Source organism: Leucoraja erinacea, chromosome 14 (assembly GCF_028641065.1).
Source record: "Leucoraja erinacea ecotype New England chromosome 14, Leri_hhj_1, whole genome shotgun sequence".
Classification (NCBI taxonomy): Eukaryota; Metazoa; Chordata; class Chondrichthyes; order Rajiformes; family Rajidae; genus Leucoraja; species Leucoraja erinaceus.
Window position 1 is genome coordinate 28,485,475 of NC_073390.1, and position 14,881 is coordinate 28,500,355.

At 43.1% G+C, this 14,881-nt stretch overlaps 1 protein-coding gene across 9 annotated transcripts in view; it reads left to right on the forward strand.

Annotated features, from left to right (window-relative positions):
• The first annotated feature begins 3,481 nt into the window (after window positions 1–3,481).
• LOC129703476 (histone deacetylase complex subunit SAP130-like) overlaps window positions 3,482–14,881 on the forward strand; it is a 47,154-nt gene continuing 35,754 nt past the window's right edge. For 5 of the 9 annotated variants that reach the window (XM_055645968.1, XM_055645972.1, XM_055645974.1 and 2 more), the window contains exons 1-7: window positions 3,482–3,630; window positions 7,929–8,054; window positions 8,838–8,930; window positions 9,320–9,576; window positions 11,261–11,425; window positions 11,554–11,686; window positions 12,528–12,655. In XM_055645968.1, the coding sequence (XP_055501943.1) occupies window positions 7,934–8,054; window positions 8,838–8,930; window positions 9,320–9,576; window positions 11,261–11,425; window positions 11,554–11,686; window positions 12,528–12,655 (897 nt within the window). In that variant the 5' untranslated portion in view covers window positions 3,482–3,630; window positions 7,929–7,933. Of the gene's footprint in view, window positions 3,832–7,928; window positions 8,055–8,837; window positions 8,931–9,319; window positions 9,577–11,260; window positions 11,426–11,553; window positions 11,687–12,527; window positions 12,656–14,881 lie in introns of all 9 variants that reach the window. The other 4 variants (XM_055645970.1, XM_055645971.1, XM_055645976.1 and 1 more) reach the window with 4 other exon arrangements.

Consider the following 14,881-nt stretch of genomic DNA (forward strand, 5'->3'; position numbering starts at 1 on the left):
GTCTTCCTCTCAGCTGGGACTTTTCCGAAATGCAAAGTCCAATAACTATATATTTAAGCAATAATATTCTATTTAATGTGATCTTGAGAGTACATAACATTTTCTGTGATATTCATACACAACAATGATAAAAAGATCTTTGCTTTGATTGCACCTACCAACATGCATACATTATTATATTACAATTAATATGTACCGAGGGCAAATATTTATTCCAATGCTCCCCATTCCCAATTACTTTTACATTGAAGTGATTGAAATCCAAGTGAAGTTTAAATGGCATCAGAAAAATAAAACCTCTGGAATGGATGATATTCATTATGTGGATGGTTGGAGTCAGTATCAGCACAATTATTATATTAAACTTTGAATCTTCAGATGTCCTGGTTCAAGCTAAAACTAAAGACAAATAATAACCTCCTCACACATTCCCCTGCAAGTAACTCTGTCACTCCTTTAAAATATGCCCCTTCTTTGAACAAGCTCTTAAACATTGCATCTGAATCAGTTTCCATCTGATTCCACTCCTTGAGGATGTTCATCTACATGTTCAATTAATAAAACAATGAGATTGGGGACATTTCCATTCAACCTGTCAAAGGAATTTTTTTGGGGGGGGGGGGGGTTAGAAATAGTCTGAGGTAAACAAACATAATAGTTGAGTGGCAAATGACAATAGTGCTACCCTCCCAATATTTAACCGAAGGAAATAATGGGTTATCGGGGTTGTATGTTGTGACAGACACCTTGCATGTAATTTTAATATTACATTTATCCCATCCACCTGGATATTCTGGATTAATAAATTAAGGTTTTGTCAATTAATTACAAATCAGGATAATTACAAATCAATAACATTAGCCAACTCCGAAATCCGAAGCGCTGAGCATTGGGATCCAGACATCACGGACAACTGGCCTCAGTTCTCAACTCACATCTGGCAGTGCTCACCGTCTGAACGAGGGGCCGCGGAGCATTTTTTAAAGTGGGGGGCCTGAGCGATTACTGGTCTTGCGGGTACCCGGTGAGGGAGTGAAGCGACCGAGTGGGGGGAGGGGTACACCCCTCCCACAGTAGGGACTTTTTGAAATTTGATGTATTCAAATCATGTTTTAGTGCATTGTAGAAGTATGATTTCAATGTTTTCTGTTTGAAGTATTTTTAAGAAGTAACTTTGTAAGGGGTAACTTTTTCCGCACAAAGGGTGGTGGGTGTATGGAACAAGCTGCCAGAGGAGGTAGCTGGGACATGTTGGCAGGTGTGGGCAAGTTGGGCCGAAGGGCCTGTTTTCATACTGTATCACTCTATGTCTACATTATACCTCCACCATGCATGAATGCTTCAAAATCAAGTGGTCGTTTTATTGCCATATATACTCAAGCATAGAAACATTGAAAATAGGTGCAGGAGCCAACACTGCCATTCAATATGATCATGGCTGTTCATCTAAAATCAGTACCTCTTTCCTGCATTTTCCCCATATCCCTTGATTTCGCTAGTCCTAAGAGCTAAATGTAACACTCTCCTGAAAATATCCAGTTAATTGGCCTCCACTGCCTTCTGTGGCAGAGAATTCCACAGATTCACAACTCTGTGTGCAGAAAGTTTGTCCTCATCTCAGTCCTAAATGGCCAACCCTTTATTCTTAAACTGTGATCTCCGGTTCTGAACTCCTCCAACATCGGGAACCTTTTTTCTGCAGTTACAGTAAGTGAAAATCTAGCAGGCAAGCAGGATGCTTTCTCTAACCACCCCCATTTGAAGGCCACTATCTTCCACCACTTCTACCCAGTGCTTGGTACCTCCTTCCAGCAGCCATTGGTTGTCCTCCAGGATGCACTGAACTGCAGCCTGGTCCATGACGGTCACCAGGGCGAATTCGGCAGACTCTCACGGCAGCGGCGCAACGCTTCCGACGGCCCGGGACTCTTGCACTGAGGTTGCTCCAACGCCGGAGCTGCAGCGAGCGACTCGCCAGGCCGGCATACACTCGCCAGCCCCAGCTCCCCGTCCGCATCTGTCCCCGCCGCTGCTTCTGCTTCCATCCCTCCCTTCACCCCAACTCTCCAACACCCGCAGCCCATACAGTTGATATTAGTTTTGAAATTCTCATTGATCACAGAATTTCTCACGAGAGCGTGAGAAATTCTGTGATCAGCGTGAGAATTTGGCGAAATGCGTGATTCTCATGCTCAATGCGTGAGAGTTGGCAGCTCTGCAATACGTTACCCATTCATTCTCTCCGAAGATGCTGCCTGTCCCGCTGAGTTACTCCAGCTCTTTGTGTCTATCTTTAGAGTTTCATTGTTCCTTTTGACTTATGAAAATAGAACTCTTTTGACTGTTTTCTGCACCCTCTTTAACTTAGTGATACCCTTACTACAGCAGGGACACACAATACTCCAAACTTGGCCTTATTTTAAAACAGTAACACAACATCCAAACTCCAGTGCTCAATATGTTTAAGTAGGAACTGCAGATGCTGGAAAATCGAAGGTGGACAAAAATGCTGGAGAAACTCAGCGGGTGAGGCAGCATCTATGGAGCGAAGGAAATAGGCTTGAAGAAGGGTTTCGGCCCGAAACGTTGCCTATCTCAATATGTAGGAAGGAACTGCAGATGCTGGTTTAAACCGAAGGGACACAAAATGCTGGAATAACTCAGCGGGACTGGAGTCTGCAGTCTGAAAGGATCTCGACCCGAAACGTCACCCATTCTTTCCATCCAGATGCTGCCTGTCACGCTGTTGCTCCAGCATTTTGTGTCCAGTACTCAATATCCTAATTGCTGAAGGGAAGGGTGCCACCCTGTCTACTCGTGTTACCACCTCCATAGAATTATACATATCCATCCCTACAAAACTCTTCAGCGCAGTTTACTGTGTTTGATGTTGTTTGGAGACTGAGGAAAGACAATTGCGAATGAAATTACACGACGTAGATCAGAAATAGGAAGGCCATCTTTCTCTGTTAACGGTGAGGTGAAAAAACAGGGGGCGTACACTTAAAGGCATTGGTGGCGGTACAGGGAGATCTAATGGCCGCCTCTGGGTTGTAAATTTAACAGGATTCCGCCATAACCATTAATAACAGGCATCAGGGAAAGTGCGTGGCGTGACATCCTATTTTTGATCAGGCCACGTCGTACAGTGAGTATTTTCTACATGTTTGGCCTCACAAGGCAAGGGGAAACAGCCCATTGCTGGCAGCCCGTTCCTACCCGACCACGAAAACAGACAGACAGACACAGTCTGCCACTGCCACACACTCACGAAAGGCCAGAGACTCCCACTCCCAGCAGGCGGCGCGGAGGCACTGCTCTGTCACGGGTTGCCACGGCAACCGGGTCAGAGTTCACAGCCGCCCAGGACTGACCAATAGAGGCCGAGAGGGCGGGGCCGCGGAGCACTAGCCAATAGAAACACGTGTTTCACGTTGAATCGCCGCGCTCAGCCTGGTCATCATCCAATGGCAATAGAGAGGATTCCCGAAGCGAGCCAATCAGAGAGCAAGTTGCTTGGGGCGTCGTCGATGGGCAGAGAAGCCTCGGGAAGCGATTACCCGCAACAGGGGGAAAAAGTGCGAGCGTCGAGGTGACGGAACACAGCGGCTGCTGAGTGTGGGCGCCGAGGTGAGGCCCGTGTCGGCGGAAGACGCGCCGGGCCCCGGGTCGTGTCGGCGGGAGACTCGCCGAGACCCGGGCCGTGTCGGCGGGAGACGCTCCGATCCCCGTTGGTGGCAGAGGTGGAGATGCACCGGATGATGATCTATTAGTGACTCGGTGGAAAGCGATCAGGAAGTGGGCAGTATCCGAGGTCGGGCGATACCGTGGGTAATGTGACTGAAGTGTAGGGAGACAAATCAGCCCTGAGTTTCTTCCGTGGAATATTGGAAAACATCAGACATCGACTGCGTTCTTGTGAAAGGGGAGACGCATCAGGCCTTGAGCAGTATTAGAGAGAAAAGATGGGCATATTGGGGCGCAATCAGAAATACTGAGGGAAGGGGAAACACATTAGACTCTGGACAAGGTTGGAGAGACTGTAACACTACTGAGGCAAGGAGAGATGTCCAATTATGGTCGGTTAGAGAGATGGGGAAAGATATATTAGCTCTGGAATTTGTTAGTGAGAGTACAAAGACACATCAAGCGCTGATTCCTCTAGAGGATGCACTTTGTCTACAGACTGGATTTTTAAGAGATGAGCATACTTTTAAAGGGAGAAAGAGACCCTCGGCTTTGGACCATCTTTCTGAGAGGAGGACATTTACTTCTGGTCCTGGACTATATTACTGAGACAGTCCTGACATTAAGACATCAGGCTTTGAGCTACCTTGGTGTAGGGTGCATTGTTGAGGCGGTGGAGATATATTTATATCAATACAAGTTAGTTTTCAGAGAGGGGGGTGGGGGGAGGAATGTAGTAGAACAAAGCAATGTATCTGATAGGGTGGGTAGAAATGGCTTGAGGTGGCTGTTGACAGCACATTAAGCTGCTTGGTCTGTCGAAGTCGTACTAATTTTCATTTATGAAAATGAATGGTGGCTCACCATCCTTTGATGCAATATTTTGAGTTTTTTGTAAATAGTCTTTGGGGAAGGAGCTTTTCAGTGATTTGAGAAAGTGACATTAAGTGAAACGACATAAGATTAATGTGCTTGTACAGATGAGAAAGTTTGTCTACTTGGTGAGTTGGAATTTAGGAACTGAATGTCTAATTTAAATACTACAGGTTGCAGTTTGAACATTCACAACTATAGGATGAGTATGTTTCACAAGGGAAGCTAAATGTGGGCTACTTGAGGTGTAACCCCAGTCAGTTGTTAGTCCCTCTACGGTCTTATTTATATTTAGGTTGCTGTGGAATGGAGTGTGCTTTGCAAGCGTTTAGTGACACGTGAAGCTTGTTTTGTAGAGGAAGGAAGTTAGACAACAAGATTAAGATTTGGGTTCTGTTTTGTTCCAACTAGGTTTATTTGGGTTATTCCACTAGTTTGAATTGTACAACAATAGCACAAGAAGAGGTCGCTTAACCTGTTGTGCTAGTTGAACTCTTTGAAAGTAATTATAACCATATAACAATTACAGCACGGAAACAGGCCATCTCGACCCTTCTAGTCCGTGCCGAACACGTATTCTCCCCTAGTCCCATACACCTGCGTTCAGACCATAACCCTCCATTCCTTTCCCGTCCATATAACTATCCAATTTATTTTTAAATTATAAAAATGAACCTGCCTCCACCCCCTCATGTTACCCCTAAACTTCTGTCCCTTAATTCTCAAGTCATGTCCCCTTGTTTGAATCTTCCCTACTCTCAGTGGGAAAAGCTTAAATTCCTTTTAAACAAAAAAACATTTGTTTGCTGAAATGTTTATTGGTTGATGACATGGACTGTTCAGTCATTGTCTTGCTGTTTAATCGGATGTAAGTGGGAAGGGAGGCACGAGCCTCCTGAGCTTGGAGACCTATTAGTATGTTGTTTCAAAATGAGCTTTGCTCTGCTATAATCTTTCCAGAATATGTAAGTTGTTCATAAGTTGTAGGAGCAGAATTAGACCAATTAGCACATCAAGTCTAGTCTGTCATTGCTGATCCATGGCTGGTCTATCTTTCCCTCTCAACCCCATTCTCCTGCTTTCTCCCCATAACCACTGACCCCGTACTAATCTAGAATCTATCAATCTCCACCTTAATAAAATATCCATTGACTTGGCCTTCACAGGCAACGAATTCACCATCCTCTAACTAAAGAAATTCCTCCTCGTCTCCTTTCTAAAGTTACATCCTTTTATTCTGAGGCTATAGCCTCTGGTCCTAGACTCTCCCACTAGTTGAAACATCCTCTCCACATCCACCCTATTCAGGACTTTCACTATTGGGCAAGTTTCACTTAGGGGCCCCCCTCATCCTTTTAAACTACAGTAACTATAGGCCCAGTGCCAGCAAACGCTCATCATATGTTAACCCAATCATCCCTGGAATTATTTAACTTTATACATACAGGGTTTCATGCTGATAGGGGAGGTATACAACAACAGCCTCCTTTTGCCCCTCCATATTATTAGATAGTGGAGTTTCCACAGATGCTGCTTGTTCTGGGTATTGTCAGCATTCTCTTCCATTTCAAATTTCCAGTCACTCCTGTGTTCTTTATTTCTCAGCTCCAGCATTGATTTCTTTTGTAGGTAGACACAAACTGCTGGAGTAACTGAGTGGGACAGGCAGCATCTCAGTCAGGAGAGAAGGAATGGGTGACTTTCTTCAGACATTTTTTGATTTCTTTCGTGCCTCCTTTGTCCTCATTCATTTTTCATTTACATCTCTCCAGAACACCTCATCTGCAATTACAAACCATCTATTCTTTAGAGAAAGGAGGAACTGCAGATGCTGGGTTACATAAAAAGCCCCCACAAAGTGCAGGAGTAACTCAGCAGGTCAGACAGCATCTCTATAGATCATGGGGAGGTGATGTTTCGGGTTGGGACCCCTCTTCAGCCTGATCTTACGGTTTGTTTTGGGGGGGGGGGGGGGGGGGGGGGGGAGCTGGAGGTGAAAGCTGGAAGAGAGCAGGCCTGGCAAATAATGGGTGGATAGAGGCGAGGGGGTGAACACTTGCGCTCGGTCCACAAAGGCCTACTGGCTTTCCCAGTTGCTTATCATTTTCAATTTTTCTTCCCATTCCCATACTGACTTGTCTCTCCTGGGTAGACAAAAATGCAGGAGAAACTTAACGGGTGAGGCAGCATCTATGATGCGAAGGTATAGGTGACATTTCGTGTCAAGACCCTTCTTCAGACTGGGTGGGGGGGGGGAGGAAGAAGAAAGGAAGAGGCGGAGACATTAGACTGTGGGAGAGCTGGGAAGGGAGGGAAAGGAGGTAGAAAGCAAGGACTACCTGAAATTGTAGAAGTCAATGTTCATACTGCTGGGGTGTAAACTGCCCAAGCGAAATATGCGGTGCTGCTCCTCCAATTTGCGGTGGGACTCGCTCTGGCCATGGAGGAGGCCCAGGACAGAAAGGTCGGATTTGGAATGGGAGGGGGAGTTGAAGTGCTGAGCCACCGGGAGATCAGGTTGGTTAATGTGAACTGAGCCACTATCTCTCCTGGGCATCCTCCATTGCCAGGGTGAGGCTGCGCGCAAACTATTTTTACTCACTGTCTTTTCTTTTTTTTTTAATATCTTTTTTATTAGAAGCAAACATATTATGGTAAAGTATAGTTACATATTATAGTAAAAAAAACTTTTCATATACCAATCATACATTATTTAAAATTTTCAATTGTCGATTAATTCTGCTTCTAGTGTTTTTTTATGTAGATAGAAAGAGAGAGAAAGAGAAAAAAAATAATTACAAATATCAAAAAAGAGAAAAGGTGGAATGAATTACTTATAATACGTCATTGGAGATAAGTTCGTAGATTATAAAGTATAACTTTTCATCTAATCCTGAGTTCAAGCTTCAGTTGGGTTTTCGTGCCAGGCCAATCTATCCCTTCAAGTCTCACTGTCTTTTCTTAGCTATAATCTTATCTGATTCAGTTTTGTCTTCACCTGACCGCAGGCTTTCTTTGTTCTCTCCACCCATTTCACTTCTCTTGACCATGATGTACATAGTTTCAAACATTTCCTGCAAGAAACACGATGTGTTGAAGTAACTCAGTGGGTTAGGGAACATAACAACATTGTTCTTTGCTCAAGGTTCCAGTATCCGGATTGTCTGCAAAATTCCTGTTTTTGAAAAATGATTGACCTGAAGCATTAACTCTATTTCTGTTCGCATCTGTGCTGCCTGACCAGCTGCATATTTTCTGTTTTTATATCAACCTTTCAGCATCTGCATCTGTTTTTTGCTTTCTGTTATCTTTTGATTCCTACTGCTGTTCTTGTTGTATAAACTACCATGTGGCTATTTCATTCCAAGGTCCAATGAGCACCCAACAGTTTCCACGACCTGGTGTGTCTTCATCGAGCTTGGGAGCTGGCCAGACTTCCATCACCAGCATGCAGAACACCAGTGGTCCAGTGGCACCAGGCAATAGCATAACAGGTATGTCTGTTCAACGTTTTTATGTTCCTCAGCAACCTCTAAAGCTTAATTGAATTTGCAATGAATGTTTTGACTTCATAAGGCCACGTGCAGATTGAATTGGTTTAAAATAAATTAAATAGGAATGGCATACAAGCTGTTACATGCTTCCAGTTTTTCTCTCCTCCACTTTCCCACCTCCCTCCCCTCCAATCAATCTGAAGAAGGGTCATGACCCGAAACGTCACCTATCCATTTTCTCCATAGATGCTGCCTGACCTACTGAGTTACTCCAGCATGTCTATATATGGCCTACAAGCTGACAGGTTTTTATTTAAGATAGGTAGTTCTGCTATAATGGTATAGCCGCTTTCTAAGAAATCTCACGTTATAGTAAATTGAGTTATAAAATGTCAATAGGCAAAGGACGTTTAGGGACTAGAGAGTTTCAGGCCTTTTTTCTGCAGGATTTTGATACTGCAATCCAAAAATGCTGACGACTGTATGTTATTTCTTTAATCTAATATCATTGTACTTGTGTCAATAGAAGTGATTGCTTGTCAATTTCAATGGCCACCTGCAGTGAAACTGACAGACTGTGTTCTTAAGGGACAACAATGTCCAATTACTGTGATACTACGTGGAAATGTTTTTCGGCAGGACAGCTTTTTTTCTGCTTGCCAATTTTTAAAGTAACTTTCAGATAGTTTGTGTTATTCATAATTCACATTGTGTATACGTGCATTATAGCAGACCTACTTGTGCACTTAAATGGGCCATAACTGGTCCTAATCCTGATTACAGGTGCTGTCTCAACGGAGTTTGTACGTTCTTTCCACGACCAGCGGGTTTTCTCCGGGTGCTCCGGGGTTCATCCCACACTCCAAAGACGTACAGGTTTGTAGGTCAATTGGCGTGATAAAATTGTAAATTGTCCCTAGTGTGTGTAGGATAGTGTTAATGTGCGTGGATCGCTGGTTGGTGCGGACTCGATGGGCCGAAGGGCCTGTTTCTGCGCTGTATCTCTAAACTAAATTAAACTGGGATTTTATCAGAGATGATCTTGGGCTGCAAGGATTTGAGGCGCCTGAACATGTTGAGGTTGTAAAGCCGGAGGATGTTACAGAGAAGGTGGAAAGGGGTGGGGAAGTGCATTGATCCTAAAGGAGATGGTGATCAGGCTTCGAGGAATGTAGGTACTAAACAATCAAAATGGGATGTTAAGATCAAATCAGACACTTTAGTATAGCTTTACCGTGTATATTAATTATATTGTTGTTCCATAGCTGCCAGTGAGGAGATGAATCGAGATTTGGAGCACTTGCCACGTGAACACTCTAATACTATATCTTCGCTGCCATTCCGAGATGAGAAGCAGGAGACTGTGGTAGTACGGCCTTACCCACAAGTGCAGGCACATGCACAGCCATTAGCAACAGCCCAGCACCACATGCAGCAGCCTGGTGTGCCCGTAACTATGGGTGCACCTCCCACACACTTGGCGCAGGCCACTCAGCTGACTTTCCCAGAAGGACTGATGAAGGTATGTATGCTTCGGTTTATAAACATTTCTTGGTCTAGCTCTTTCAGATTTCTGATTATGGTCCAGGAAGAATGGCCTGGGACACTAACTATGTAGCTGACATAGAATTTAATCTGGGCCATTCTCCTATTCTTTGCCAGTGCTCCCTTAATCAGTGCATCAGTGAGCATCCCACATCATCCTGTTTTATTTTTCAAAATGTTCCATTCCCAGATGCAAACCCAACATTCTGCAACTCATTATTGTTTCTTCATACTTTGTGATTGTTTTTTTTAACTATTCTGGGGAAATTGCAGAATCTTGGTTTGTACTTGCTTCGGATTGAATGATTAAGAGATGATCTAATTAAGGTCCCCGGAATAATGCGTGCATTCAAAATGATAGGTAGAGAAATATTTTTTTTGATGGCAGGAGTGTCAAGGGCAATGGACATGACTCCAAATTAGAGCTGTTGCAATTAGAAATGAAATCAGGAAGCATATTTTCTGCAAGGAGAGTGAAGATCTGTAACTCTTCCTACAAAGCAGTTGGTACTGTTGGGTAGTTGGAGCACTGGAATTTGAATATTAGGGTATTAAAGAATGCGGAACCAGAGCGGTAAATGGAGCTAATATGCAAATTATCCACAATTTAATTAGATGGCAAAGCAGACTTGAGCAGAATGGCCTCTGTGTTTTCCTGCATGTGTACTGTTGGGTTGGGTTAGTTTAAAGTCTCTATCCTTGGGAGCATGTCAATTATTCAAATTCCAGTGCCACCTGTACATCCAAGCTCATTAATGCAAATTTGTTGGAGCTTATTTGTTATGAAAGTTAGCATGCTGAATGCAGTCCTTTCCCAGTTCTGTGATGTTAGAAATTATATTAGATTGGTCTTATTATACCTTAGTGAAGTTAAATCACTATTCATTCCTTTGCCTGTCAGCATTAAAGACTGGCTCAGAATGATGTATCTTCTCAGATGCTGCATTTTGGTGATTTTAGTAATACAGAAGCAATTTGTATAGCTCTTATTTCAAAGGAACAATACAATAAGCTTTCTTATTGTAAATGACTTGTGTGGCTGAAGGTAGTGTTAGGCATTGCAGCAAATGCTGTCTTATTTGGGCACAAAAATGCATATCTCTCTGCAGGAGATGCGACTGGTGGTGAGGGAGACACCAGCTTCAATTATGCCCACCAGCCTATTCAAGTAAACATGTGCTGAACAAACTAGAAATTGTACATTTTCTTCCTGAGTTTTGTACTTGACCAAGTAACGCACTGAAAGTGCAGCTTTGCGTTTTTAATTTTTGTGCATGTTTTAAAATAGTGAATGCTGACCTTGTCTTTGGGGAAATCTGCAAGGAGAGCTATTGAACCTGATGACGTGAGAATGTTGAAATGGTATCTGTCAGGCTATGCTAATATGACCAGTGGTGAATTCTGATCCTTTCAAGCCAGTTCCAAGATGATGCCATCAGTATTTGAGTAATTTATTTTGAAGCGCAGCAGAATTATTAACATCCAGACTTCCTTCTTCTGGGTGTTGTAAATGACTGCACCTCTGTAATATTGATCACACATCAAAATATGCACATTAGTAGAAAAGATTCAGACAAACTAAAGTTTGACAACTTCTCATAGTTGTGCTGTTGCCATTGAATGCTTTTCCCCATGAAGTCACACCAGTTTTGTTTTCTCAGACAACACTGAAGTCACCCTTGCCTAGTCGGCCCATTGCTCCTGCTCCATCTGGCCTGGGACACTTGACTGTTCCACCTAAAGTTTCTGGACACGTAACTGTTAGCATGGACCCCAGCGTTCCTCAGGCATCTGCAATTCCTGTGGCTACAATCAGTGGGCAGCAGGTAAGAGCACAACTCTTATATTTGTTCCAAGTCTAAAACACCCGTTTACAGGTGCTCTCAAGAAGACCGTTCAAATTGGTGGTTATGGTATCAGTATTGTGACTTGATCTGGATTATCTTCTTTGTAGGGACATCCTAACATCCCTCATCTGATGGGCACCAATGTGCAGATGTCTATTATCCGAAATTCTGTGCCAGCCTCACTCCACATTGGACCGTCCACAGCGCAGACCCACATGTTCTCATCTCATGTGCCTAGAGGTAATGTACTCTTCAACACCTTTGTCCAAATATAAAATATAGCATGATTTTTCTTATCACCCCTTCTCCTTCTCTTTCCCCCCCCCCCCCCCCCCCCCCCCAACCTTTTATTTTTATGCTGTAGGTATTTTTATACACACTTTCCATAAACTAGTTAAACTCAGTCTTTTTAACTCGTCCTGCATTATGTTCTTATGTAGAGCTTGTACTCCGCAGACTGCTCTAAATCTGATATAACCATTGTTGCCATTATTATTACCACTGCTTGGTTTGGGTGATTTAAAGGAAACCACACTTAGTGCTTTTGTGTAAAGACCATGTCAAAGTTTTGAGGGAGAACTACAAGTCAGGGATGTTAAACATCCATGTGTGCTTAAGCAAAGGTTCAGTGAGCTAATGATAGAAGGTACACAAAAAAGCTGGAGAAACTCAGCGGGTGCAGCAGCATCTATGGAGCGAAGGAATGGGTGATGTTTCAAGAGCCGAAACATCATCCATTCCTTATCTCCAGCGATGCTGCCTATCCCACTGAGTCACTACAGCATTTTGTGTCTATCTTCAGTTTAAACCTGCATCTGCAGTTCTTTCCTACACCGTTCAGTGAGCTAAACATGCTTCCAGTTAAATTGAATAAATAATATGGTTAAGCAGTTTCTATAGCATTATTCAAACAGTCAGAGATATCCATCAATATTCATCAATCAGCAGATTGATCAATTGTTTTGTATGATTACAATACCAAATCAGTGGAGTTCAAGGAATTAATGGAATGTTTGGTACCTTTCAATACTTTTGAGATTTGATGACATGAATTATTTTTAAAAGCTGATGTCTTCTGTAGGTGCAGCAGTAGCTGCAGCAATATCAAGTTCCAAAGTAACTACGGTCCTGCGCCCTGCTCCAGCGCCGTTACCGACTGCTGGGAATCCTCAGACTGCTGTGCAACATTCTCTACACTTGCCTATACAGGTAACTATTTAACTGTAAACTATAAGCCCTAGTTAATATTGAAATCTTTACCTTGATGGACTCCTGATAGAATGCATTTCTAGAAATTCTTCCGTTATAAAATGGGTGCTGTGTAAACAACTTCCAACTGTTGTATTCCAGGTGCATTGTACAATGTACGTTCAAATTACAAGTCCCAGATCTTTTGTGTGCAACAAACTAGGTAAAAGGGTCAAAGTTATGTACGTATCTTGCCGCAGTGATCTATCACCAAAGTGACAGCTCTGAAAAAGCAGTTTCTAATGGAAACTGTGAAGTTTAAGCTTGAGTGGAAAATGGTGGAGATGGTATGTGGTTGGACACCTGGTGCTGCTAACAGACAGTGGGTTATTGTACCTTTGGAGGTGGTAACGCAGAGAGTGTACGGTGATTGTTGAGGGTTCCGACATCATCCCAGAGGAGTGAGAGACATTCTCCAGCAGTGACCAGGTAGCAATTTTTTTTAAAAAAGAAGATTGTTTTAACTGACTGGAGTAGTCCTTCATCCGATGGGCAAATCCTGCTTCTGCAATTAGAGCATTTACTGTTTATGAGTTTGTGAGATCGTGAGTGGCATTAATCATACTTGTCTACCAGTGTTTACTGCACACGCCCAGTGCTCTCAGTGTATAAACACATTGATCGGTACAACAGTTCCCAGTAATGGTTGCACATGCACAAAGTTGCATCAACGTTCATCACTGTGTGTATGGAAATGCTTTACCATCTGATAGAATTGTTTGGCTGCAGTATCTTCCTGTTACTCCCCATGTGTTGAATGGTAAGCCTGAAATCTTGCACGATTCACAAGTCCAACATCTATAAGATTAAATTCACCTTGATCAGGACTCTTAACTCCCAGACTGATCAATGCTTTTTACAAGTCTTCTAACACAAACCAGGTTTACAGTCGATATCTTTTTCCGCATTCTGTGGCTGCTTAATTATAGCAACTATTGTAACAATTGCACACCTTCATCATTTCAATGGTACATGTCTACAATGTAAACCTTGCTGGTTATCATATTTCATTCCAAATTATCTTCAATACAACCACATTTAGGCATTTAGATAGGCACATGGATATGCAGGGAATAGAGGGATATGCATCAAGTTCACGATAAAATGGGCCAAAGTCAGCATGGCTTTGTGAAGGGGAGGTCTTGACAGACACATTTTTTGGAATTCTTTGAAGAAGTAAATAGCAGGACAGAGAAAGGAGAGTCAGTAGATGGTGTTTATCTAGAATTTGAGAAAGCCTTAGATATGGTGCCACATGGGAGGCTGCTAAGAGCTGATGAGAGCCCATGGTATCTAAGGCATATATCAGGTTGGCTGGATGGTAGAAGGCAAAGAGTGGGAATAAAGGGGGCTTTTTCTGGTTGGCTGCCAGTGCCTAGCGGAGTTCTACAGGGCTCGGTGCTGGGGTGCTGCTCTTCACGTATATTAATGATTTGGATGAGGGGATTGGTTTTGTGATGAAGTTTGCGGATGATATGGAAGTAGGTGCAGGAGAAGTAATGTAGAGAAAACGGACTCTGCAGAAATACTTGGATAGGTTGGGAGAGTGGGCAGAGAAGTGACAGATGGAATATAGTGTAGCAAAGTGTGGAGTCATGCATTTTGGTAAAATATGAGGGGGGTACCTCATTGAAACGTGCACAATCATGAAAGACTTGGATAGTGGGAGAGTCTAGGACTAGAGGTGATTAGAATTAAAGGACGATCTTTTAGGAAGCGTTTTTTTTTTTTTTTTTTAGTCGGACCGTGGTGAATCTGGGAAATTCTTTACCACAGAAGGCGGTGGAGGCAAAGGCAGAGGTAGATGGATTCTTGATTGGTACGGGTGTCAGGTGTAATGGGGAGAAGGCAGGAGAATGAGGTTGGGAGGGAGAGATAGATCAGCCATGATTGAATGGCAGAGTAGAATTGATGGGCCAAATGGCCTAATTCTGCTCCTATCACTGAAGATCCTATTGTGGGCCAAAGGCTTATTACTGCGTTCTGTTCTATGTTCTCTGCATTTGTGTTTTTGTTTGCTTATAGTTCTGCATGGTCTGTGCTAGACCTAATGTGATAGCATGAATGGCCTTTTGTGCAATATATGTCCAAGAAGTATATCTTGCACTCTATCTTCCCCTTTGCTCTATCTATTATACTCGATTTTGACAATTGTATTTATGTATTATTATCTGGTGTGATTTGGAT